Source organism: Alligator mississippiensis, chromosome 3 (genome assembly GCF_030867095.1).
Source record: "Alligator mississippiensis isolate rAllMis1 chromosome 3, rAllMis1, whole genome shotgun sequence".
Lineage (NCBI taxonomy): Eukaryota > Metazoa > Chordata > Crocodylia > Alligatoridae > Alligator > Alligator mississippiensis.
Genome location: NC_081826.1, coordinates 124,567,897 through 124,595,605, shown reverse-complemented (window position 1 = coordinate 124,595,605; position 27,709 = coordinate 124,567,897). Strand labels below are relative to the sequence as shown.

General features: G+C 39.8%; 1 protein-coding gene across 2 annotated transcripts in view; it reads right to left on the bottom strand.

The window, feature by feature from the left end:
* Nucleotides 1–844: 844 nt before the first annotated feature.
* Nucleotides 845–27,709, bottom strand: part of LOC102565290 (glutamate decarboxylase 1) — a 61,418-nt gene continuing 34,553 nt past the window's right edge. For both annotated transcript variants that reach the window (XM_019490319.2, XM_059724371.1), the window contains 11 exons: nt 25,288–25,400; nt 23,912–24,027; nt 23,490–23,569; nt 18,668–18,722; nt 18,097–18,213; nt 16,926–16,990; nt 15,743–15,821; nt 10,595–10,744; nt 7,639–7,746; nt 5,167–5,256; nt 845–3,504 (listed from right to left, as the gene is read on the bottom strand). In XM_019490319.2, the coding sequence (XP_019345864.2) occupies nt 3,331–3,504; nt 5,167–5,256; nt 7,639–7,746; nt 10,595–10,744; nt 15,743–15,821; nt 16,926–16,990; nt 18,097–18,213; nt 18,668–18,722; nt 23,490–23,569; nt 23,912–24,027; nt 25,288–25,400 (1,147 nt within the window). In that variant the 3' untranslated portion in view covers nt 845–3,330. The remainder of the gene's footprint in view (nt 3,505–5,166; nt 5,257–7,638; nt 7,747–10,594; nt 10,745–15,742; nt 15,822–16,925; nt 16,991–18,096; nt 18,214–18,667; nt 18,723–23,489; nt 23,570–23,911; nt 24,028–25,287; nt 25,401–27,709) is intronic.

The following is a 27,709-nucleotide window of genomic DNA, read 5'->3' as shown; positions in this document are numbered from 1 at the left end:
CTTTTTAGCCCTCTTTCTTTCCAGCCTCTTGGCTAAGAACAAAGTAGTACATGCAATGATCCCCAGGAATTCATGAAAACATATTGATTGATAAAAAGTTCCTTCTTAACAACCCAGATGGCCACAGTGGACGTGTCCTGACAAGGATGCATGTGCAGTTTACCCATTTGAGGTGCCACAAATTGCACATGGCACACATGCACCTGTTCCTACACTGCTAATTTGTAGCATGGCAGGGGCATGTATGCCAGGGTGTGCCCAGGGACAAATAGTAACAGCACAAATATGTGCCACTGCTATTTGTCCCATGGGAAACACATATCCTGATGAGTGGGCACATGCAGGGGCATGTCCGGTGTCTCACACCTCTCAATCTAACGGATTTCAATGTCTTGATGGTTCCAGCATCTCGCATCTATCACAGAGTTGTTCAGTGGCCTCCTTAGTAAGAGATAGTAACAAGGCAGAAGAAGCCAGGCTGAGACTTAAACCTCCGTTCATACAATCAGTACAGAGCTTTTTGGCAGCCTCATTCCTGGTTGGTGACTTTTGTGATGAGGAGAGGGGTAGAGGAGGAGTCACAGCCTTACTTTCATATTTAGATTTTTTTTTTAATGATTTATTTTCATCTTTTGTGTTACCAAATTCAAAAAAAGGACCAAAGGTTTTTTTCCCTGTTATTGCTCCCATTAGAGTAATTGGAGTGGTGGGCACTATGAATGGCTGGCTAATGGTAGTACACAATGTTGTCATATCCTGATTTGACATTTTGTAGACAATTATGGTTTTGCTCTACTCTTGCTGTGAAGCAGACGTCACACAACACACAGAATTTCATCTTGTGCTTTAATTTACCTTTCCAATCTAATACCTGAAAGAAGCAATTCTCAAAATTATATAAGATTTCAAATACAAATTTGATTTTTCCTCATACGTTCCATAGTTTATTGTAGACACAGGGATAAGAAATCCCTGACATGTGCAATACTCTAGAGCCAAAAATAAATGCAGCACAAAGGCAAACAACTAAGCTAGCAACAAATGCAACAGATATTACATAAGAAAATTAGAAAGGAAAATCTCATGAGGTCATTTCATCCAATTTATGGGCAACTGCAAGCCACTTATTTGTAAGGAATCTGAAAATTGATCTCATACAAAAATTATTGGGAGAAATATATACATGTTCATATACTCATTTTCCTGCATTCCACATACCCCCAAGACGCGCACCTTGTTTCTGGAAAGCAGAATGTGGAAAAACAGATTTTCTTTTTTAAGTCATGGGCATCTCTGCGACAAAGTAAGTCCTCCTGGAAACTCAGAGTATCCACAAAGTACGGCATCCCAGGAGATAGTGTGGGTGAGGCAGCCGGAACTTCCTAATGTGGCAGGACACCGTAGACCTTTGGAAAGTCAGTAGCAAGACTGCTATTTCTTTACTGCAAATAGTTCCCTATAAGTTCCTATAAATAAAGTGTTGTTTCCATACCACAAGCCTCAACAAAATATTCCAGAGTGCATGCAGCATCCTCATGCCAACTCTAATGTTATTTCAGGCACAAGCTCAGACAATGAGACGTAATACTGGACACCACCCTTTCTGAGCCACAAAGAAGTAGCAGCACGGCAAGTCCCTACTTTTATTCCAGCCAAGAAAAATCAACTTTCTTGTGGAGGTCAGGCACCCCAAATTTTGGGGGTTTGGGGGGAAACAATGTAGCATGTGAGTAAATATGGTACAAATAGGGATCCAAATTAATGCCTAACCTTCCTTAATGTGCACATCTAGCAACACTTGGCTGAATATTAAATCGTTAAGGTGAAGGTTGTGACTTTGCCACCAGATGTGCACTGACCCTGCACTGCTTTCAGGACTGCCACCACAAAGAAGCCCTGCCCACCCAGAAGAAATTCCATATATTCATCTATGGAAAACCTGTGATAGCTGAAACTAATCATAAACCTTTGGTAACTATAGCAAAGAAAGGTTTATCAGACATGCCACCCAGATTACAGAGACTTTTTTTTCAACTGCAAATGCATGATCTAGACATACAGTACACACCAGAGAAACATCTACTTATTGCAGATACATTGTCCAGAGCATATGACAACAGAAAATAACAGAATTCCAGGCTCAGACATTCTTTTAATTTGATTAACATGTACTATGAGTCCTGTCACAGATTAAATGTGGGCACTAATTGCAAAAGCTACTGCTCCAGGACACCACATTGCAAAAAAGTGATAACAGCCATTTGTGCTGGTTGGCCTGGGAAACATATACCTGGCCCCTACCCTCAGTTCAAGAAAAAACCAGTCAGTATTGGATGGCATTTTTTTCAAAGGCTCATGACTTATTGTTCCAGCTATGCTAAAGAAAGACATGTTAAACAGAATACATGAGGGGCATCTAAGCATTGAAAAATGCAAAAAGAAAGCAAGGGTGCTCTATATTGGCCCAACATAAATAATGACATAGAAGACGCTGTAAACGTGCATAAAGTACAGATCAGTGCAAAAAAAAGAGCCCGTGATGGTCATGGAGGAGCCCGTAGCTGCAAGTGGGCACTGACTTATTCATGCATGCAGGAAAATATTATGTATTAGTGCTGGATTATTATTCCCCTATCCTGAAGTGCATTGCTTGAAAGCACAGCAGCAAACCATGTCATAACTCACAACAAATCACTTTTTGCTAGACATGGGATTCTATAAATTGTGAGAACAGATAATAGACCTTAATTTAACTGTTTTGAGTTTAAAGAGTTTGCAAACAAATATGGATTTCATCACAACACTTCAAGTCCTAAATACTCACAATCCAATTGCCTGGTGGAAAATGGAGAATAAATAGTGAAAAAAAATGTTGAAAAAAATCTACAGATTCCCACACCAATGTTCACGTGTCACTCTTAAATTACAGGGCTGTACCCATAAAGCATGGATTATCCGTAGCAGAAATGCTGTTTAACAGGAAACTGGGCTGCCAAATCTTGTGGATGATGCTCATCAGAATAAAAAGCAAGATGTGAAAACATTTCAAAATGTGACAAACTCAAACAAAAATGGTACTATGACAGGGGTTCCAGGGAGTTGCCATAATTGCACAACAAAGATATGCTGCTTATTTCAGATGGACGAATGTGGGAACCAAAAGCACTAGTTTCCCATCAAGTAGCTCCCAGATCCTATAAAGTAGTCACACCAGAAGGACAGGTGTTAAGAAGAAACAGACAACGCTTGCAGTTCATAAAGTGTCATTTTAAATGGCACCCACTGTGCTAAGGTAACATTGATCCCCATTTCAAAGTTCAATATTAGTTTTCATATATCCTTCCCAAGTCTTTCAATCTCTTCAAGGAGGAAGTCAACATCTGATTTCCTGGTAGCAGGGTTGGAAAAAACCATTCTGAAAAAATTGACTTTGTCTCCATGGGGCTGGTAGCTAACCATCATCGTCCCTTTTTCAATCATCCATGCTTTGATTTTTGGAGCAACCTGCATATTAAAAGTAGCCAATATAATTAACTCTGTAGAAATATAAAAATATCTCCCTCACCCATACTCCAGACTTTGCAAATTGCAGCATAATAAGCTAGGATGATTGAGAATTGCAAAAGGCTGTTGTAACAAAAGTCAACAAAAGTTTCACCTGAAAGAGGGGACAAAATGAAAAATTGGCCTCTTGTGTTTAATTTTAACATCATTTTTTAATATCTTACTTTGTTTTTACTCACCTCTAACACCATTTCAGTAAGCAGAGTTTTGCCTGAATAAGTAATAAATAACAGCCTATGGATGAGTTCTGGTTGATCCAGTATCTAATTGTTGTATGATGACAGTATGAAATTATTTCAGAGTTCACTAATGAGAGTTAATTTTCAAACTATAAAATTAAAATCTGCAATACCTCAAGTGGTACTTTCATTATTTCAACACAACTAATTATACCAACATTTTTATCTCTGATTTTGTGCTCTTAATATTTTAGGTGTCAGTATTTTAGGCTCTCAGATTTTTGTATGGAAATAAGTAATGGATAAATAAAAATTTTAACTGGCACACATTCACGTAGTGCAGTATAGGCATATATGTTTTGATCATTTTGTATATGTTATCTGAAATTTTCAGAATCAAAAAGGTAGAAATCCAAAACTGAAGTTTAGATTATTTGAAAATCTACAATTTAGAGTTAATATTTGCTACTAACAATGGATTTAGCATGCACGCTTTTAACAAAATTCATCAATGTTTATACTTTAAGAAGAGGTCACTGACTCACCTTCTATTAATTTTCTCTGAACCTTGGCCACTTTTTAAATATGTTGTGGTGAGGACCAAGAGGTTTTTTTTCCTGCAACCCCATTCTAGATGCTAATTTTTCTAATTTATTAATTCCAACACTCTACTCCTATGTCATCATTGTAAACTGCCCACTACCATATTGAGGCTGCACAACAAATTTCCCAAGTCACTATCATAATAATCTAGGAAAACTAATACTTATTCTGGATGATAATATTCACACTTTTTATTATAATACACAATCTCAGGAGTAATACTCCAAATCTACATGCTGTAAATAGCAACCAACAAATGTCCCATTGCCAGAGGCTATTTTAGTTGTATTTAAGATGTGTGTATGTTACAATATTTATGCTTATTAAGAGGTTTTATAGTAATAGATTGTATAGCTAGAGATTGAAAAGATACATAGAATCATTCCACTGGAAGGAAAATATTTATCATCTCCATAACATTTTTAAACAGCCCTGTAGCTCAGGTGAATGAGATCTGAATGCTGTAAAAATAACTGTTACCAAGGAGTAGTGCACAGCCTAATTGTGGATGCAATTTGTTTGATCTAAGTCATAATCAGCTACAAATTATATAATGATTATGAAACCTAGATTCCCTTCTCCCACTCCCCTCAAGATCCTTTAAAGCTATTTTTTTTTAATGTAACTAATTCTGGCATTTGGGAGCTATCCATTACATTCAGCTTGTCCTTCTTTGGCCATCACATAAACTTTAGCAACTGGGTTCTGATTAAACACATCCAAAGCAACCAGACATCTGTAAGTGTAAAATAAAGAACTAAGCCCAGTAAAGGCTTTATTTGCTCCAGTCCTCTCTGAATATCATCAATAAAATTTTTACCTGATGAAGTACTCTCTCTCGTTCTGGTCCATTTGGCATTCTTCTGAGACTTGGTGGGATGTACCAAAAACAAACATTGGTGAATTCCGGCTTCAAAACAAAGAAGTTTATTTCTTAGTAAAGAAAATCCTAATTAATACCTCAACCAAAGTCACGTGGAGTTTATTGAAGACCAAAAGCATTTCAAAGATTTATTCTCCAAGCTACTTAGAGATGTTTGAAAATCCCATAATTTTACCTTTAGATTTTTTATTCCAAACTGGCTCAGATTAATAATGATCACAAAAGTTATTACCCATTATCCTCAATAGTCTACATGAATTAATGTAGGGGTCTATCCTGTAAGATAGATATTGAAGCCTGATAGGCCAAGATATTGTTTAGTGGTCTCTTTTTTATGTTGGTATTCTAGCTTCCCTTTTAAGTTGTTTTGTTCTCTCCTTGCTCATTTTTCTCTTGTCTTTCTCTCATTTTATAATTTACTCTGTTCTCTTAATGTAGGCCACACTGAGCTATGTTGGGAATGCATTGCCTCAATAAATAAATACATGTTAAAGCAAAACATTTTTATCCAAAATCCTCCACATTGGCTTTATCAAAGCAAAGAGTCTTAATGATGCATGGATTCATTTTTTTTTATTAAAAAAAAACATTGAAGTAGTCACATTCCTCTGATAGTGTTGGAGTGAGGTTGTAGGTATGATAGTTCAGGAAATATGCAAGAAGCAAGGATTTTTGTGGGTGATACCTTTTATTGGACCATACACATAGTTGGGACAGATCCAGACAAGCTTTCAAATGTAGCTCAGGTCACTGCATTTGAAACCTTGTCTATATCTATCCTAACCATGTACTTGGTCCAATAAAAGATATCACTCACAAAATCCTTCCCTCTTGCACAGTCCTGTGAAAGGCTTTGGTTTTGACCAGAGGGCATTTTCCAACAAAAAATGTTCTAATGATTTTTTTTTTTCAAATCTACTCAACATTGTGCAAAAATCGAGGCCTTTGCTACCATTCCGTCTACTCTGGTGTGTGTTACAGGGGGCCACCTTGGGGCCAGGTCTCAAGTTGGCCCACCCACCTGTCTAGGGCAGTCTGCCCCACTCGCCTGCCACAACTTGATGTTCTAGTTGATATCATAAGTGGGAGGCTGCCCATTCCCTGCCCCAATGCCAGAGGGTGCTATTCACGGCTCTGTACTTTCCCTACACTGTGGCTCATGCGTCTCAGGTGACATCCAGGTTATTATTGCTCCCCAGCTTCAGACCGAGACAAACTCAGCCCACTAGTGGGCCTCTTACACACTCACATTCACTCCACCCCCCACTCAGAGGGGCCTTTCACACACCACTCCTCACTGGACCACTCTCTACTGCCCTGTTTCCTTGAGTGACCCCCTTTGGGCCATCAGGCTTCATTATCCTCACTCTGGCACAGCGTATGCAGCACCTTTGGTTTGCTTGAGTTCCCCTACTCTACGTGGCCTTGTCCTTGCACCAAACACTGGTCTGCTTCTGCCCCTAGCCCCTCACCAGGCAACTTTTTCCTGTTCTCAGTTAGTGGGGTGGTCCCATGTACTGCCCTTCAAGACACTCTTGCAGACCTACTCAGTACACCATCCAGTGCAGCCCTTCAAGCCACCCTCAGCAGCCCTACTCTGCACTACACACACGCAGTCCTTCAAGTGCCTCTATGTACTCTACTCTGTGCAGGCCTCCATATCAATACTTATCCCTTTGGGGCTTCTGGGGGTCTTACACCTCTTCTGGGCTCAGGTGCTTCTTTATAAGTGTGCCTGCCCCCAACTCCCCCAATAACCCACCAGATGGTTGGGGCTGGGGTTAAGGCGCCGCCACCTGCCTTTCATCAGGGAGGTCACTGGCCTGGCATTTCTTGGGGGCTGTCCCACCACACACAACCCTGCCAGGCCACCCTTCCCCGGCAAGGTGCAGTTTTAGGTCATCCCCAGGACCAGGAGCCTCTTGCCATCCCTGTAGTTCTTGCCCTTACCTCCAGGATGTTCCAGGGCCAGCTCAGTCAGATATTACCTCCTCATCTGCTATCAGCAAACTGCTTGTCCAGCCTTTAGAACCAGGCTCTAAAATGGCTGCCCTCATCAAGCACCTGCTGGCTGCCTGCTCCAGCCCTTAAAGTTATTATTCATAACACAGCAAAAGCAAGCCTCCAGTACAGTTTGGTTTACCACCTTTGTCTGTAATCCCAGAACCTTTGATTGAATAAAAAGGACTTCAAAATACTCTTCCAGAAAATGTATACTACATAAAGCTTTTCTTTTCTTCTATAGGATGAGGTATTTATATACTCAACCATGAAGAGCCTGTTTCAACTAAATAAACAGGGATAATGACAGAATAAAAATGTAATGCTACTTTACATCAACTTAAATGTATAGAGGGCAGAAGAGAATATGTACAAGTAAGAAGAATAGAAGGGCATTTTCCTACTTACTTCAGCATCAAATACAAGCTCAAAATTTTCTCTTGCTTTTAGCTCCTTGTAAAGATAATCTGCTAGTTCGAGGAATTTGCTGATAAGAATATCAAAGCCTTGATTTCCCTGTTCAATAACAACATATAGATGCTCAGCAATTGTGGTGACTTAAAAAAATGTATTAGACAAGACGTTAGAAAAACTTCATTAGGTAAGAATAAAATTGATGATGCAGAAACCAGAAGGTTGTCCTGGTAAATTTTAATTTATTGTGTTGTTTTACAGAACTTACTGGTAATCACTCTATAAAACAGACAAAACTCATTCTAACCAAGTAATTGGTTGTTTTTTTTAAAAGCCTCTAGGCTTTAGCTAAAGGAAAAAAAACAAAAAAAACCAAAAACTTCACCTGAAATCTGGATTGTACAAGATTGTACATGCGTGTTATAGAAACTGTATTTTGCTTGAAGTTGGTACCCAATTTAAATTTCATTTTTCAGTTGTATGTGTATTTATATTTATTGAATCCTGCAATTGTTAATGTAATTTTCCACTTAAAGAACAAGGTGTGTTTTCACCTTTAGGTACAACACTATTTCAAAGAATTGAAAACTCAGTTTTGCTTCCTACCCTTATCATTTCACTGTTTTTGTTGCAACTCCAATTTATTTTCATGAATTAAAATCTGCATTTTTTATGATTTTCAATGTATTTTCTGCCTTTTCTGAAGCATTTGAACAAGGAAAACAGCATCATGTCTTCAAGAAAGGAGGCATGGCATTTAAATTGTAAGTCTCTTTGATTTGTTAGAAAAATAAGGCATCCCAAGAATGAGACTGTTGTGTAAATCTTTAGCAAATAATATTAATAGAAATTGAAAGAACTTGGTGCCTTTCAGAATTGGGTCCAAAAAAGGGCAAACTTGTTTAAAATAGTAATAAGTGATCCTCAAAAGATTGTGAGGACTTGGAAAGATAGCACATTTACACTTGCATAATCCAAGCTACATAAGCGTGAAAAATTTGCAGACAGACAATACAAATAAAGATGTAGCAAAAATAACAAACAAGAAGAATGACAAAGAAATTACCTCATCTCTTTTGAGCTTAAAGGCTTAGTTTGGATTATGGATGAAGAATCATTTTAATTCTTGCACTGCTATCAGTAGCTCTCTAAAGTCCCCATCACCAAAGTATCTGTCCATCCTGGCATTAATTAAATAGACTTCAGATGTTTTGAAAGTGAATGAGACAGCAAGGTGTTATTACTGGCAAAGCAGTTAAGGCATCTTGGTATGGCTCCACACTCTCCACACACAAACCCTGTGCTTTACTCAGTGCTTTACTCTTGCTTGTCCTGAAGGAAGGATTTTTCGCCCACCCTGGGGAAAAGGAATCCCATGGGGAAAAGGTATCTTTGGCATGCCTGAGTCCCTGATGGAGAGTAGGCCTGTGCGAAGCGGCTAGTATTTGCTTCGGATTCAGCTGATTTGGGGGACAGTAATTCGATTCAGTGATTTGAATCACTGTCCGGAATTGATTCATCCAAATCTGATTTGGAGATTTGGCCACCGCCAAATCAGCTGAATCGGATAGGCTCTACCCCCACCTACTCTCCCAGCCCCACCAGAGGCTGCCCGCGCAGCCCCAGCCTCCTGAGGGCTTTTTTTTTTTTTTTTTTTTAATTCTGGACTCACTGGCTCCTGACAGGTGGGGGGGGGGGCAATCTCCAATGCCCCCCACTGCCCCTCACTGTTGGGGGAACTCTGCCATAAGCCCCCAGAAGCCCCAAGGGCTGCTGCAGCAGCCGGTGAGTGGGAGCTTTTTCTTTTTTTTAAAAGAACAGGGAGCTTGGGCCAGCAGGGGGGTGGAAGATGGGGGCTCATAGCAGAGCCCCTCACACAGTGCGGTGCAGTGGCCACCAGGGATTGCCCCCTTGCCTGGCAGCAGCCAATGAGTGGGTTTTTTTTCTTTTTCTTTAAGAGCCAGGAGCTTGAGCGGGCAGGGTAGCCATGGGAGGGGGGGGAAGCAGGGGTTGGGGGTGCTCAGGAGGGCTGGGGGGAGCAGTCAGGGGATGGGACCTGACAGTGGTTCCCCCATGGTCCCCTCCCCCATGCCCTACTTACCAGCATGGAGTCCAGATCCAGCTCCCTGCAGTGGCAAGCAGGGACTGTCCGAATCTCTGAAGCTCTGCAAATCTTTTCCAAATTGATTTGGAGAGTTTCACATTGATTCAGACCTTTTTATTGGTCTCCTGATTCAATTCAAATTTGGAGATTTGGCTGCCGAATCGGGCCGAATCTCCTCTGAATCAAATCAGCACCCGAAGCTTGCACAGCCCTAGTGGAGAGCTTTGACTGGTGTGCTTCTCTCTGTGCTGGGGAAGGGTACTCCCTGCAATCTTTGCCCATTGCTGAGAGCCTTCCTCAGCTCAGGGGAGGGATTCCCCCTGCTCTGCCCAGCACCAAGGGAGGAGAATCACTAGCCTGCCTGGCTTTGTATGGGACAGGGATTATTTCCCTTCCCCAAACCACCTCCCTTGTCTGGATCTAGGTATTGGAGCTTGGGATAGGGAATATTTCCTCCAGCTGGCCAAAAGTGGCATTACAAGCTGTCATGCCACTTTTTCCCCTCTCTTGACATCTGGCTTTTGCACATGTAGCCATGCACATGCTGCACTGCATAAAAAGCCATGGTGCAATTGTTATAACATCTGCCCGGGGCCTGAGAGAACACATACTAATAGACCAAAGCTGAGCACTGTGATGTGAACCCTGAATGGCCCAGGATCAGCCTACTTGCTATGGGAAATGAGTTTCATAGCAAAGTGTGCTCCACCAGAAGCTCTATTACTATCCACTCTTACCCAAACCCCCATTTTAACTTTAGGCCTGACCCGTTGTTTCATTCTTTGACCAGCCAGAAGTGACTGGAGGAAATTAAAGTTGCATTGCATTTCCTAAGTCCTTTCCTACCTTAGCTTTCCACATTAGCCAAAGTTTGAAAATGTCTACGTGCCGGCCACACTGAATTGTCTTGTCCCCTGTGTCATAAGTTACATCATACTGTTTATCTGGTTGGAACAGATATCCAGCGCACATCTGATTACAGGCTTGCAGAAGACCCTAGAAAAGGAACACAACTGTCAAAAAACACAGTATTTAGACAAATGAGCTTCATTTAAGGCTATCTGCATCAGCTACTAAGAGTAGAACTGAAAAACACTTGGGGCAGATCCTTTGCCATCTATGATGTGCCTAAGTGCAATCCTATTCCACCCTGCCTGAGCCCCTCTAACATCATTAATGGATCTGTTCTTGTAACATTTCATCCTTGTAACCTTACAACTGAGTTTAAAAAAAACAGTGAACACTTGTCCACTTTTTGCATTCAGTGTTTTTCAGAGTTGAGTAGAGTGGAATAGAACCCCACTTTGTCTTCATGATTTCCATATATTTCCTTTCTCATTGATGCCTCTTATTTACCTTGTATTATTGCCTCTGCAGTGTTTCCCTTTGGCCTTTTTTCCCCTCCCTTCTTCCCCCTCCCTTCCCTGCTTTACCTTTTATTTTTTTAATTTCTACCTATTTATATATTCACTGACATCCTGTCACACTTTTAGCTTCTCTCATTCCTGTTTTCCTGATCTCCAACTATTTCCTTTTTCACAGACAGCCTCTTTTCTACCTTGCCTCTGTAACTGTAATGTCTCCCTTTGGCCTCCCCACCTTCTTCCTCCTCACTTCCTCGCTTTATCTTTTGTCTTTCTGATTTCTACCTATTTACAGTCTCACTGACATCCTGCCACACTTTTAGCTTCTCTCATTCCTTGGAGTCTCAAAACAGCAGAGACTTCCTATGCCTGAAGAAGGGTGATTGCACCCGAAAGCTTGCCAAGAACTTTTTTCCAACTACTCAGTTGGTCTAATAAAAGATATCACATCTACTTAACAAACCTTGCCTGCCTAAGTCAACTTACATACTTGAATAAAATCTAGCCTGTGTACAAATGAAACTGGTCAGGCATTTTTTGAGGAAATGTGTTTTTGTCAAAAAATGCTGATTTATTGTTTCATTATTTTTCTCAGAAATGTATTTTGTCAGTAAGAGTTCTCAGGTCTGGTACAGCATCTTCTGTAGGGGACCGGGGAGAACTGCAGTGGACCACACAATGCCCGTTTTCAACGTGCTTCTTCATGAACTACGAGTGCTGCAAGCAGTCTAATAAGCTCTGCTGAGAGATGTGTGGCCAGCACTATGTTACACTGCCTACACTGCTTTCAGTTTGGGAGGCAATGTATAAAGTGTGACTTGGCATGGTGGCGGTAGACACTATGCTCTTCCAGAAACAGCCAATAACACAGTGGTTAGAGCATATATTAGCATGTGGATCTCCCACATCCTAGGTCCCTGTAGTAAACTGGAAAGAATAGGGAACTAAATCTGGATAGCCCGCATTATTGGTAAGTGTGCTTGGCTATTTTGGGATGGGAATCTCAGTCAGTTAGTTGGTCTGTCTCTAAAAAGGCTTTGAGGATTCTTATATTTGTTCTGCTGCCTGTTGCTAACAAATTTTGAAACCACATTTTCCTTGTCTTGTAACCAGCCCTCTTCATTATGTCACCACACAGTGGAAGCCAAAAACCTTCCCATTTAGAATAAGGTTACGCCTAGTATTGATTCTGTAAAATTTTCAACAGGTCCCAGCATAAGGTTGAGAATACTAGATCACTATGAGAAACTTATGATATGAAAGAAACATAGGATAAAGTCCCAAATGTATAAAATTTCATATAAATGCTTTTATTATGCAAGAGCCAAAATATTTAATGTTATAGTAATACATGCCCCTCCCACAGTTGCTACCATTTTTCAAAGGCTATGGAAGAATACAGACACCACCATATACATCTGACTGGGACCAGTCATTTCTGTCTGGATAATAAATGTTTCTCTCTCTCCATAAGAAATCACATGCAATTTTGCAAATTTGTCCTCAAAATATGCCTTTACTCTTTTGCTCTGTTTAAGTGCTTGGCAATATCTTCAGACTTAACGTGGTGAAAATCTTTGCATGAAAACTTTATTTTCAGTCTGCCTGCAGTAATGCGAACAACTCTTTTTTGTCCTCAGCTACCATCCAGGCAGAATGAGCAGAAAGAAAATTCACTGTGCAGCAAAAATGCCATTTCTACTATGAAAAGAGCAACAGACTGACAATAAAAAGGGGCAATAATGAAGAAAAACAGAATAAGAAACTTTGTCTTAGAATAACTGTATCGTAACAAATGCCATCGAAATAAATGCATAGGAAACTGTGTGTTTATATTGGACAGTAGTCAACATTTTTAAAAAATCTAACTTCCCTTGGCATTTGATTTTACTACTGACTTCACAGGGTTTTCTATAGCGTATGGAATATAGTAAACATCACAGTAAAATTTTAACTACCTGCCAGTAAACATTAACTTTTTCTAATGGCTTTCACTACACATTTCTGTGGGTATTTACGTAGTGTGAGTGTTTGTGTTTAATTTACCTAGTAGGGAAAAAATACTCAACAGCCAGAAAACTCCAAAGTTAAGGCTTCCACAGATACATTAGCTCACAGCCTGAAAGTTAGCATACAGTATGCTGGGATGTGAACTCACAGAACACTCACTACTCTATACCCACTTCCCCTTTGTGGATCCTCAGTGTGTGCACTAAACACAAACTCGTACAAGGTCATTTACTGAACTTTGAAAGAGGTTATGTACAGAATTAGTAAGGAGTAGCTACTGCACTGTAAATTCACACCCAGGCTACCTGTGTCCCAATGCTCCTGTGTAAGACAAACATTCAGGTACATAATGCTGCATCATGGTATTTTGCGCTACAAAGGGAAATATAACTTTCTACTTAGGGTCATGTTGCATCTTACACCTAGCATGTTGTTAAGTGCACTTAAAGCAGTAAAACAAGGCTGTGTGCGCTCATATCATAGGCATGTGGGTTGTAGCCATGTTGGTCTAAGGACATAGGCAGACAAGGTTCCTCGGGTGAATCTGATATCTTTTATTAGACCAACCCAAATAGTTGGAAAATAATTATTAAGCAAGCTTTTGGGTTCAAAAACCCTTCATCAGGCTAAGGAAGTTGCTGAAACTTCCTTAGCCTGACGAAGGGTTTTTGAACCGGAAAGCTTGCTTAGTAACTATTCTCCAACTATTTGGGTTGGTCTAATAAAAGATATCAGATTCACTCAAGGAACCTTGTCTCATATCATAGCAAAGTTATGATTTTTTATCCAAGAAGCATCTCCAGGTCATATTAAATAATATGTATTAAGCTATTGTCAGACTTCTCCAGAGAGTTAAAATGAGCAATTTGCATCCTTACCAAACCAGGGACCCCTTCACTTTACCAAGCCCCCAGGTGGGTTGAGGAAAGCTACATGACAGCAGGAAGGATCCTGGATCACTCACTTGTCAGGTTCCTCCAGGATCAAATTGAAAGCTGGATGCCCACAGCCCTGGAGGGTCCTGGGGCTGGCATTGACAATCAACTGATTGTCAGTTCCAGCCTTGGCACAGCATCAGAGCTGGTTCAAGATTGCTTTATGGTGCTGGGTCTGGTACTGACAATCAGTGAGCTCTGCATGTTAGAGATTTTATTAAAATTACTGTGGAACTGCTCAAAACATGTTCTAACTTTAATACCACACAGATTTAATACATACTAGGGTTGTCTTCAGATATGATAATTTTTGTGGAAAATTGTGCTGAGTAAATAGGGCTGCTGTCCTTCCTGATTCAAATGTCCAATACTCAGAGGAAAGACTAACCAAGGGAAGTAGCAGATCCTCCATTACCTGAAGACTTTCTAGTTAGTATTGGATGTTTTTCAAAAGTTTCAGCTATTACTTCTGGGAACCGATTCAGGTTTGATGGACACAGTGGTCCCTTTTTTCCTTAAAAATCTATTACTCTGACTTTATAAATTTAAATATGAATCTCAGCCTCCACACAGGGCTCTGTACTCAGATAATGCCCACAAACTATCAGTAAATAATTCTCCAGAGCTGGACTAGATACTGCTCTTACTTCTGAAATCTATAATATAAACAATGCTTATATGTATGTACAGCAACATTGGAAAAAAATACTTGCTACTTCCTGCTTTCATAAGGCTTGGATATCCCTTTCCTGTATCCTGAGATATGTAGAAATTGTGAATGGCCTACACCCCTTCCATATCTCACCTAGCTAGAGTGCGTGACTGTATCCAGAAGAGCATGGCCTTGCGGTATGTCGCCCTGCAGACACGTCTGCGGCGGCACATGCTGCATGTTCAGTTGTTCTCCACGCTGCAAGGGAGCAGCACAGAGGGTTTTATTGACCCCTGGGTATCCAGGGGTCAAAAAAATGCATAGAAAAAAAAGTGGAGTGGCGCACGCAGAAGAACCATGCACTGCCCAAAGCCAGAGCCTAGCCAGTCAGAGCCACACTCCACTGCTGGCCAGGTTCTGCATGGCAAGACTGCTGCTGCTGCTCTGGGAGGCCCCCAGGACCCCAGGTACAGCTGCTGGGGTGAGCTCAGCGCTGGCCCCAGCCTCCCTTCTCCACCCAGTGTAACTTGCCATGCACCAGAGTGCGCGTGACATAGGCATTCCCCAGGGACAACTAGCAGTGACACAAGGTGTGCCACTGCTACTTGTCCCCGGAGAACCAAACTTCCACACACGTCTGCACGTTTCCTTCGTGTCTGGAAGGTGGGCTGCTACACGATCATGGAGAAGCCTTCTGGGAAGCTGTTTCCTTACTCATAAAACGTGAGGATGGGAAAGATTTCTTCTCCCAGAGGTTCCATGATTCTGGGGCTTAGAGCATGATCCTGGAATAATTTCAGGTAGGTGGGATAACCCTTGAGGTATATCTACCCAACTTGAGAGACTAAAGCAGGATTTGTACCCCATCAGACACCTCAAAGGATGGAGGGCTATCAGACCTGTTGAGGACTGGCGTTTAGGGTTTATGTGACAGGGAGTTGTCTTAATCTGCTTTCAGAATAACAGCATGAGCTCATCTTCACACTAATATTTTGAGACAGTGATGACACAGGACAGATACAATTTACCATACCTTTTCACAGACTAAGAAGGCAGAGCATTGAAGTGGAACGCCCATTAATTTGTGTGGATTCCAGGTAACAGAATTTGCTCTAAGTGATAAACCAAGAACATGTTAAATGCAGCATCCATAATTATCCTAAATGACCCTGTACACTCTGGGTGTGTCTACATGAGACACTACTGCACAGTCATTACTGTGCCCTTATTTAGTACTTTTATTAAATAATACAAGTACTAAATAAATGTGCAATAACCAGAGTAACTGCATAGTAGCAGAAGTGAATGTCTTTAGGTGATGCTAGTGTGCAGTAGCCTAATAATACTGCACAGTGGTGTATTAGCACTGCCCATGCTGTGACATGCTACCGCGCAGTATTTTTCGGCTACTGCTCAGTAGGTGTCTTGTTTAGCTGTGCACACTGTGCACAGGGTCATTTAATGCACAAATGGGTGCACATATGCACACACACACACACACACACACACACACACCATTACTAATTTACGTACCGCTTTCCATATATGTCATATACACCTATAATTCCTGCTCTGAAGAGCTTATATGCTAACACCACAAGGGCTTTCCCATTTCAGGGCTGGGAAAATGTGAAGGTTATTTAAACAAAGAAGAAGTCTTTTTAAGGAGACATTTTCAAAGAAAGAAGAAACTATGGATTGTGAGTCAGGAAATGAAGATGATTCTAGGTGAAGGAAGCTACAGGGCAGATAAAAGTATGAAGCTTGGAATGAGAAAAGGAGCTTCAGAATAGAAGAAGGCTTAAGGACTAGGAAGAATGCATGTAATGGGAGGGAGTGTGATCTAATACAGATGTAAGGCAGAATTATTTAAGACCTAAAAAGTGAAGCTAAATCTCTTGTCATAAAAAGACAAGATGCCAATGGAGGGATTCAGGAAAAAGTAACATCAGGGTTCGAATTATGGGGGAACTTGGGGGCAGGGCTGGGCCACCCCATAAGAAATGAGAACCCCTCCATAAGATTTGAAAACCATAACCTGGGGGGTCTCCAATTTTATTAGGGCATCATGATGGGCAGCTCAATTTTTTTTGCAACCCCCTCTCCCCACCAAGAGTCAAAGTGTACTTCGAACCCTGAGTAACACGGCTAGAAGAAGAGAGAAGAGAAAAATACTACTTATGCTGAATAATAATATGCAATATATTTATGCTTACCGTTCAATGCCATGAAGTTTCCAGGAATGTTTCCTAGACATCAGAAGCCCACCGCCCCATGCTGCCTACACAAAATGAGAGATGCTGAACTATGATAATAAATAAGCGTAGAAATTATTCCTTCATTAAACCTGTCCATTTGAAAAAGACACAACTCCATTAACAAATAACTCAAGTATCAAATAGTATCAGAAATCCAATGTACAAATAAGGCAGGAAAAAAGAGAGAACCTCCTGCTCCTACAAGCTGCTGGAGAACAAAGCGGGTGTATTCAAGATAGCTTTCTAATTGTTGGTTGATAACACTGTATTGCAGTATATCACACCTAAAATTCTCTAGATTACTCTGTGAATAATTATTACACACAAGAAACAGATAATACCACATGTACTTTTACTTAATCAAATAGACCCTGTGGCTCCACTGTGATTTCATGCAAAAAGTACAACAAAGAAGATTTGGCTCAATCACAACAAACCATGAAGCCTCTGGTGAAATCCTGGCTATATTTAGTCCATTTCTATTTTGTCATTAACTTCAAAGACAGAATTTCAGCCTCAGATGAATTCAGCTTTTAGTTACAGCTAACTAAGCCTTTTGAAATTCCTTTTATGTCCCATTGTCAGTTCAACACCAATGACAGGGCTACTTGCTACTGATTTGGTTTGTATGATCCAGTACTTGCTATATGTTTGGGCTTGACTACTTTATTGTTTCTAGGATGCCAGGATGACCCGCCCCACCATCCAGGTCCTAGCCACTCCCAAGTTTGTTTAGGAAATATTCTACCAGTGTCAGTGACTTTGTACCACTAGTATGTCAGTACATGCTGAATAAATAACTCTTTTAAAAGAGCACTATTCATTCCATTGATCATTCATTGTATGACAGTGTATTGCCATATTTTGAATTGCATTGTTCTAATATAAGGAAGTGCTTTGAATTTTTATTTATTGTACTTGAAGGCTAACAAGTATGGATGACTCAATTTCTAAACAGGCACACCCTTCAATGAAAGATTATCTCCTCTTAAATAAGTCTATTCATCAACATCTATATATTTAGGTTGATAATGAATTTTATAGGAATCTCTTCCCTCTAGTGACAAAATACATTCCAGATTATAATCCTATAATAAATAATTATGAGTAATATCTCTAAAAGCCTTACGTCCACATGCATCCAGAGTTTATACTTCTCACATATATCAGCAATGTTGACAAGAGGATCAAAGGCTCCATATACAGTGGTTCCAGCTGTGGCAGTGACATACAGGGGGGTACGTCCCTGAAAATAACACAGGGTCATACAAATCCATATTGACATAATGGGTATTTTAGAGAATATAGTCTCATCTTTTCTTCTGTCAGTCATCAGTGACTATAATCATAATTAATTTTGTAACACATTTTGGTCGCATCCTGAAGGTAGCAAACGTTTTGGAAAGTTTGATTAGAATCCTTGTAATAAAGAGGTTGAACAGCTTCTAATTAATTACATGAATAAATTAACCATTTCAGCTTTCAGAACTGTCCCCTTTTTTAAGCCATTTGTTAAATTTGACCTGACTTCATGAATAAAAACTATTCCCCCAAAAAGGTATTTTTACAAAATGTATTATGCACTAAAAAACATGTTGCCCAGCTTTATTTCTTCCCATTAACTTCAACATTAGCTTCACAGGGTTAGGAGTGCCAGATTGAACCCACTATAACCTAAAACTTACAGATGAAAAACAAACCTGTCTCTTGGCTTTGAGTATTTCTGCCTCCAAGTCTGATGGGATCATCTTCCCCCTAAGAAGATATTGGAATAAGGGAATAAAAAGAAGAAATTTCAGTGTACCTTGGCTTATTTCCTCGGTGTTTCTCATTCTATTCGTTTCATTCTATACTCAAACTGATGCTTATATTTTGAGCACATTTTCATCTCCCAGCCATGGAATTTCTACCAAAGCTTGAATTAAAGCATATCTTTCGGAACAATATCTAAACTCATTTTCAACTCATTAAGTCATGGCAAGTAAGGTGCACCAATATTTAATTACATACTCTCCTAGATAACCTTGTTTTATTTCAAAGTTGAATTTGTGTAACTTCAATTTCTGTCCATCAGATCTTTTTGTGCCTTTCTTAACAATATTGAAAATCAGTTTTAACAATCACCAGCATTATCCAATATCTTATCCACATACAAGCCCCTGTCATTTGCAAGTTAAATAAGCCTTATTTTCCAGCCTACGGAACATTTTTGTGGCCTTCCTTTGAACCCTCCCTATTATGTCCATATCCTCCTGAATGAGTGCACCTCGGATCTGTACATAGTATCCCAGCAGTGGTTAACCAACACTGAATATCAGTGATTCCCACTCAATAGGTATTCAGTATTCCAGTTTTTACACCTCCAATTATAGTGTTAACCCTTTTTGTGCTGACAATTCATGCTAAAGTATTATCAACGATGAGCCCAAGTCACTGTTTTCCAAGACAGAGATTCCCATCACATTTATATGTCATGCATTCTTGTTTCTCAGAGGTATTAGATTTCTTTAGCCTATATTAAAATGTATGCTGTTGATACTAATCGTTTAATCATGTGATTTAGATCACTCTATAACACAAAGCAGTCTTCCTCCTTATTTGCTACAGCACCAAATGTATGTCCTTTGCAACTGGTTTTACAAATGTTTTCTATCATCATCCAGACTTCAGACATAAATATTAATAAGAATTGGAAGCGATAACTAGGGGACCCTGCCTAGGTCATTGATATCTCCCTATTAACAACTACATTTTAAGATTTATCAGTAAGCCAGTTTTAAATGAACCTATAAATTGGTGGGCTCCTTCCCCAGCCTTAATAAAAAGTGTCATGCCTAAATTTCTTACAGGTCAGAATTTTCCAAATACAGAACAGAAATATTTAATGAACCTATGTGCTTTTTCTACATTACTATTTATTGTTTTATCATCTACATATAGCAATGAACATAAACCTGACCTAAAGGTTAATTTGTTTTTTATTGTTGTTGTTCCGAATATGTTTAAAATACCTTTTAATTACTTCTAACTTCACTGGTCATTTTGGCCATTGACATTGTATGGATTCCTTTAGCTTCCTTTACCAACTTGCATTCATTGCATTTACTTGCACCTTTTAACACTGTTTTTCTGTCTAAACCAATATCAATATATTAGGTTTTTATCACTTCTTTCACGTTTTGTTTCAGCCAAGATAGTTTCTTGTTAAGTGTAGCTTACTCTCAGGTCAGTGGATTCACAGTTTTTAGGGTGTAAAGAAGAATGATTCAAACAATTTGCAGTTTATTATTGTCTGCTCTAAATGTATTACACTGCATACTAACATACCTCACCCCCTCTCCTGACTCATAGCAAGCGTATTTAATATATTCCCTTTTCCTCGTGAAAATTCTTCACTCCAAGACTGCAAAAATTAAGGAAATATTATGCTCTGTAAAAAAAAAAAAGTGATGCATTTTCAAAAATGGGTGCCTCATTTTACAGTTGCTAAGATCAGGATGTTGGCAACTACCTCACAAAATATTTTGGCAAAACTGGGGGAAAAAAACAAAACATTGACCTATATCCTGGTTTTAGTAGATAGATATTTAGCTGACTTGGTGATGTTCAGCACCTCTGAAAATCATACTGCATTTCCCAGGTTTTAAAATCTTCACATATGCTCCTAATTGTAGACACCCATATTTGAAAATATCGGCCCTTATAAATTTCTTTGGTATGAAGCTAAAAACACCATTCTGTATTTTTATAGACATCATCATTACTGAATTCAAGCTTTATCTGCCTTCATTGGGATTTGAGCACATCTGCCTGAAGTCAGTAGTTTTTGTCAGTGGTTCTCAATCTTTTTAGCCTCAAAGCACCTCTCCATAAATGTTCTGAATTTTGCAGTACCTCAGTTGAGAATCACTGGGTGTGTATACATGTGCCTTTACTGCGTAGTAACTTACTGTGCAGTAAGTGGTTTTTATACCGGCATCTACATGTGCAGGTGTTACAGTGCGGTAATGTTGTGTGTGGACTGACTAAAGTTAGTCTCAATTCAGTTCACACACACAGCATTACTGTGCAGCAAGGTGTCTACCCATGCTTTATTGTGCAGTAACCGCTCAGACTTAACTGTACCCTAAGTTACTGCACAGTAACTCTGCACATGTAGACATACCCACTGAATTACAATCTAAATTTAGAAAGATATGGAGGGCTACCTTAAGACTAAAAAGGTTGAGAACTACTGATCTAGTCACATTTTCAGTGAAGGTTTCATCACTATCATAATAGTGTTTCATTTCTGAAATGATTGCTTTCAGAAGACAGCATCAAAAAGATTTACCTAGTTTATGGGAAGATGCCAGGAGACAGCTGTTACCTTTAAAAATACATGAGTTATAAACAGTCATGTAGACAATATACAGTTCACTGTGTTGTTTTAAATGTCTTTAGGTGTAGATAGAAGTGCAGCTTCCTAGTCTAACTTATGGCACTTCACAGAAAGCCCCATGAATTAGACCAGTCCTCCCAACCCAACAGACATTAGCTGTTGGGTTGGAAGGGTACAGGATCAAGTTCCAATTTGGGGCCAATCCAGGGAGATGGGCTATGTCTCTGCAGCCTCTTCCCCTAGCTCTATTCCCTCCCACTCCCCCCCCCCAGCCTCCCCCCAGCCCTGAGTGCTGTCTCAGGATGGGAGGGGGAGAAGGCAGCAGAGAGAGGTCCATTCTGGGGTTTCCCCAGCCTGCACTTGGGTTGGGAAGGGGGTGTGGATTGGAGGGCTCCAATCCACCTTCCCCGCTCTCTAGCACTGACTGGGCAACCCCCAGAATGATACAAGTTAATGAAGGTGCCCTGCTCTGGAGTGCCTTCATCTGAACCCTCATTTAATGACAGTTCAGACTGTCATGGGATCAGGCCCTTTTAAAGCACTCTGCAGTCATGCATTTGTGTTAAATCACGGTGGCAGAGCACTTTCAGGGGCCAGATTGGGCAAAAATTGTCACTTCTGTCTGAACCTTTTGAGTCTTTGTCCTTTGATCTCATGCTTAACATCGCAACAGTTTCTCAAACTTTCTGTTTGTACGAAAATTTTCAGTCTTTAAAGCAGAAAGAAATATTGCGTGCTCTTTAAATAGAAATATGACAAACTGGGTACCCATAGCTTTTAGAAACCACTGCAAAGACCAATAAAACAAATGTGGAAAAAATATCAAGTATTAAAGTTTCACCCAAACTGTCCCTTCACATCTATAACATAATAGATGCCTTTTAAACAATCTATTACAAATTAGATACTTTTCTCTCCCAGAAAGAAATCCCAAGGCAAATCAAACTTTACAGTTTTTAATGATAACAGGTTTTCTCTTTCACAATATCATCAGTTTACAATGTGAAGTACTCCTAAGTAATAAAAAATTCAAATTTAATTTTCACAGTGCAGGTGCCTAAGGCCTCTATAACTCTTAACAACACTGTACCTGAAACAAAATTACAGGAATCCCCTAATGCATTCCTTCCTATATTCCCAGAACCAAATGTGATAAAGAAACATGATTCCTCATCCCAACTTAATAAGCCTTTCTCAAACACTAGCAAAAGGAAAAATCAAGCACCCACTTCAAAAAATAAAAATAAAAAGGTAAAGGGGAGGGCATTACAAAGAGCAAGTTTAAAGGTAAGCCAGACTGTTTCCCCTACTATACAGGTGTAACGGAAGTAGATCCAATCCTTTACTATCCACAAAAATGCATACATCGCTGCTTTTGCTTCTGAGGAGCTTGATGGGGATGTGCTACTCATAGAATCTAGTTTTTATTCCATCCTTCCTGAGGTACAACTCACACTTACTTCCCTTTAGCTTGCCTTGGACAGAAAAGGAGAAAATACCCAATGGGCATGTCTACACGTTGCCCTATGTCGCATAGTGATGCACTATAGCGACATAGCAATCACATGTGACTACACGTAATTGGCAGCTACTTCACTGTAGCAGTGTGCTCCCTCCTTTTTAGTGCACTGCTAGGGTGAAATACAGGTGAAATCTAACCATGCACATAGCACAGTACTGGCGGTTGCAATGTCACTGTATGGCAACGTGTAGACACGCCCAAAGAGGAACTAAAAAATTGGATCTGTATTTATAAATTAATTAGTCTCCATGGCCCTTGGTGCAGCTGCCAGTCTTAATCCTGGATGAAGCAGGGAACCCTGAGGTTAGGGCTATCCTGCTTGGTCTTGTAAAAACGAAACAAGAACAAAAACTGTGGCTTACAGAAATGAGACCAGGCTATACACTAAAGAGAAGAATAAAAGGAATTAATTTCCATCCTGTGGAAATTGGCTGAAAGGAGAGGAAAGGTGATTTGTAAGTGAAGTGCCCTCTTACTTTTAGCTAATTCTCCTTTTAGTGTAATTGAAGAACATTTTATGAAGTAGGATTCACTATAAGACATAGATGCTAGACACCATATTGCACCAGATAATGATAAATGCACAAAAACATTTAGTGGAAGACAGCAAAGGTCTTACCTGCCATCACACTTTACTGCAATTACATTATTTGTCCCAATCCCAAGGGTTGCTGCTGCTTTCTTTATTGAATAATGGCTCTTAAAATAACAGACAGAAAGTTTTCTTAAATACAGGTGACACAAAACTCCATCATTCTTTCTGTGTTACACATTAAAGCAAGAGTCCTTAGGACTTGCAATAGGACTGCTACTGTTCCTAAATCAATGAGACAGGGGTGTAGGTTGTAGCCATGTTGGTCTATGGACATAGGACATTGTCTGCCTAAATCAATGAGATCCTTTTAAAAATCCCACTCAACCTTTTACCAGCAGAAAAAGCACTTTGTTCTCAATTGTGTGCTTCTGGATGCTTAGTGACAAGTCTTGCAAACTAAACACAGTATCTGGATGAAGAGTTTTGCATGAAATAAGTGAACTTACGTGTTCAGAGGCAAACAATACAATTTGTGGAAGTGCTGCCATGCCTTTAGTTTTAACCTCAGGAAAATACTTGTAACGAGCCACTAGAATGCTATAAAGGTTCGATATCGTCCCACCTGCCAGTAGGAAAGAGAAAGAAATAATCTTGTTTTCATCAAAATAGTTTATTTCTCCCAGGAATATGAGGATCATCTTATTACCAATATGGGGCCAGAATCATCTACTGGTGTAAATTAACATAGCTCTCGTAGTTTAATTCCAAATCCTTGAGAGCCCCCAGCCTGTAGCTTACCAGCTGGATGCTTATTCTGATAGCAGACTACTCCTTCACACTGCCAGCCAGCCCTGGACTATAAAATGTTTTCTTCATTCTTCTACCCAATGTGCACTTTCCCAGGCTGATAAGAGCAATTGCTGAGAGTCCTACCCTGATAAATCTTTTAAGATGTGTGATCTCCATGTCAATATTCCTCCCCCTGCAATCCCTCATGTTTGTCTCTCTAACAGCAAAGGGAGATGCTGGGTACATCTACATGAGACATTTACCACAGAGTTGACTAATTACCTCTACAGTAAAGCATTGCCATCTACATGTGTGGTGCTAATAGGATGGATTAAACTAATTAACTCCATCATAGGTTACTGCTACCAGACACAAGTACTATCCTATGGCAGAGTTACTTACTCTACCACAACATGTGTAGACACTGAAAGGGCTGGCTGGGACACAAGTGTGCTTTTGGCTAGCTCCACGCTAAAGCATCCTCGTGCCCCAGCCAGCCTCTCTTCAACATGCTGAGCCAGGGGGGTGCAGCCCTGGGCTACCAAGCTGACCCCTGGGGCCCCCTACCATTTGGGGCTCAATGTGCTGTGGTCCCGGGTACACATGTAAATGCTGCGCCCACAAGCAATAAATTAGAGTAATACACCAGAGTTTATTCAGCCACATTAATTTCATGTGTAGACATGCCTACTGAAGAGCACAATTCACATTCATATCATTTCCTCCTCTGTGCTTGCTGCATCGTTGTACCAAGAAATGATTTCTGATAATTAGTAATGTGGCTCTTTTATATCTCATCATGTTGTATTGCAAACATTGCTATTTGTGCTTTGACAAGATTCATAATATTTTTAAATATTTCAAATGGAGTTTTTCATATGTCACTGAAAGTTCAATTCAAATTTGCTTTGGAGTTAAAGCAAAGGCTCAAGTTATTTTCTATCTTGTCCAGGGTATTTTGTCCCCCTTTTTTATACATGTTTATTGCAGCTTTCCTCAAGAGCCAGATCTGAATTGGAGCAAATAGAAAGATTCCTGCCGATTTCAGTAGGACCAGGCCCATAAGCAAGGGGAATTTCCTTGTTGTACTTACCAGGTGAGAAAATACCATCTGCTTCAGTTTCTCCCCATCCAATCATTTCATGCATTTTCTTGAGAAGGATCTCCTCCATGACAGTGAACACCGGAGCTATTTCATATGTAAACCTAAAATGTTTAAAACATAGCAGCAGGCTATTTTTGGAACACGAGTTTCGTGACACAGGGGCAGCACAAAGGACACCTATACACATGCAGGGAGGCTGCTCCAACACACTGTCATTACAGGAAATATACATTAGACAAAACACAAACTGGGAAAAATAGATATATACCTGGCTGGATCACTATGCTCAGTAAGCAATAATCAGTGGCTCAATGTCTATCTGGAAGAAAAGGATGGAATAATGGCATGCACAAATACAGATGGGGGAATGACTAGCTATGACATAGTCCTGCTGAGGACAAGGGGTTTACAGTGAACCATTGGCTGAATGTAAGCCAACAATGTTCTTTTAAAGAAAGACAGACAGCCACATACTGTGTTGTATTAGCAAAAGCATCACTTGCAAATCAGGGGCAGTGATACTTCCACTCTACTCAACACTGGAATACTGTGGTGAGTTTTGGATCCCACACTTCAGGAAAAATCTGGACGGATTGGAAGGAGTCCATAAGAGAGCAACAAAAATTATTAGAGACCTGGGAAGCATGACTTGTGAGGAAAGACTGAAAGAACAAGATTTAGTCTGGAGAAGAGAAGAACGAGGTGGGAATGTAATAACAGTCTTCAAATACCTGAAGGTTAATTAAGAGGATGGAAATGGCTTTTATCTATCACTGAACTAGGAGCAATGGTGTCATACTTCAGTAGAGGAAATTTAGGTTGGATATTAGGAAGAACATTCTGACTTTAAGGTGATCAAGCTTGGAACAGTATACCTACAGGAGATATGGATTTTCCATCTCTGGAAATTTTCAAGACCAGGTTAGACAGATACTTAGAATCATAGAAAATTAGGGTTGGAAGGGACCTCAGGAGGGACATCTAGTCCAACCCCCTGCTCAAAGCAGGACCATCCCCAACTAGATTATCCCAGCCAAGGCTTTGACACTTAACTAAGGTGATTTAGTCAGGGATGACCCTGCCTTAAGCAAAGGGTTGGATTAGATGACCACATTAAGTTCCTTCCAGCCCTAATTTCCTATGATTCTACCTAAAAACTGGTATCTGCAATCTGATCTCAGTGGCAGCAGTGTAAATACTCACTTCACTAGATGTATTTCTGAGTGGGAATGTCTACACGAGATGCTTCGAGCATAGTAGACTACTTCTACTCTGCATTAGTGTGATGGGCAAAACCCATGCTAATATGCTAATGCACAGTAGATTTAGTCTGCTGTGCATTAACGTCATAAAAAAACCATTTGTTTGTGCTAATGTGCAGTAGCACTGATTATGGCGCATTAAGTTAGTACCTATCATTATAGGTACTAAACTTAATGCACCTTAATTACGGTGCATTAATGAACATGTAGAGGTACTCAGTGTTCCTAAATCACATCTCAAAAGATTAAAATAATCCAACATTTCAGGATCATACCTCAAGTAAATTTTTGCTTGAAACTATAGTAGTGCTTGAAACTATAGATAATGCTGTCTTTTATTCAGTATAGTGCATCTTAGTCATTACATTTGGTGTAGAAAATGAGACAAAACTATAGAACAGGTTACCAAAGCACCAAGCATTAGCTTGAAGTCAAGTTAGGGCCCTGTTAAACATGAGGGAATGCTGAGATGGAAAGCTACAAGAAGACTGTTATAGATCAAGTTTTAGAAGACCCTCAAATAAAAATGATCAACAGAAACAGTGCAAGAGAAAGAAGATAAAGAACTAGAGAGAAACGCAAGGTTCATTTGTTACATCCATGCTCTCATTTATGTCCACACCTTGATATTAAACCAACTTCAGATGAAAGACACACTTCTATAGAATTCATTAAAAAAAAAAAAAAAAAAAAAAATCAATGAAGCCCAACAACAAAGACTGGAAAAAAGAGGAGGAAGATCTGTTGTAGACCAAAGGAAGCACTGGAAACAATAGCTTTTATTTTGTAAAACCAAATTACATAACAAGTTTGAAAGCACTGTATGCTTAGATAAATATATGAGTCATCAACTTTGTGAAGCTAAAACTGCTCTTTCATAAAAGAAAAATTATAAGAATATTTACCAGTCAGTGACTGTATAAAGGTTACTGTAAAATGCAGTCATATTGTTTCATAACATTAAAGGCTTGAAGGTGTAGTTGTTTTATGTTCTTCCTTTTACAATCACATATTATTACTCTTGATTCTATTTAACAACTGTGGGGGGGGGAGTTTAAATAAATATATGATTATATCTAACCGAGTAGAAGAACAGGACGCAATTCAACAAAGACAAATGCAAGGTACTCCATCTAGGGAGGAGAAAT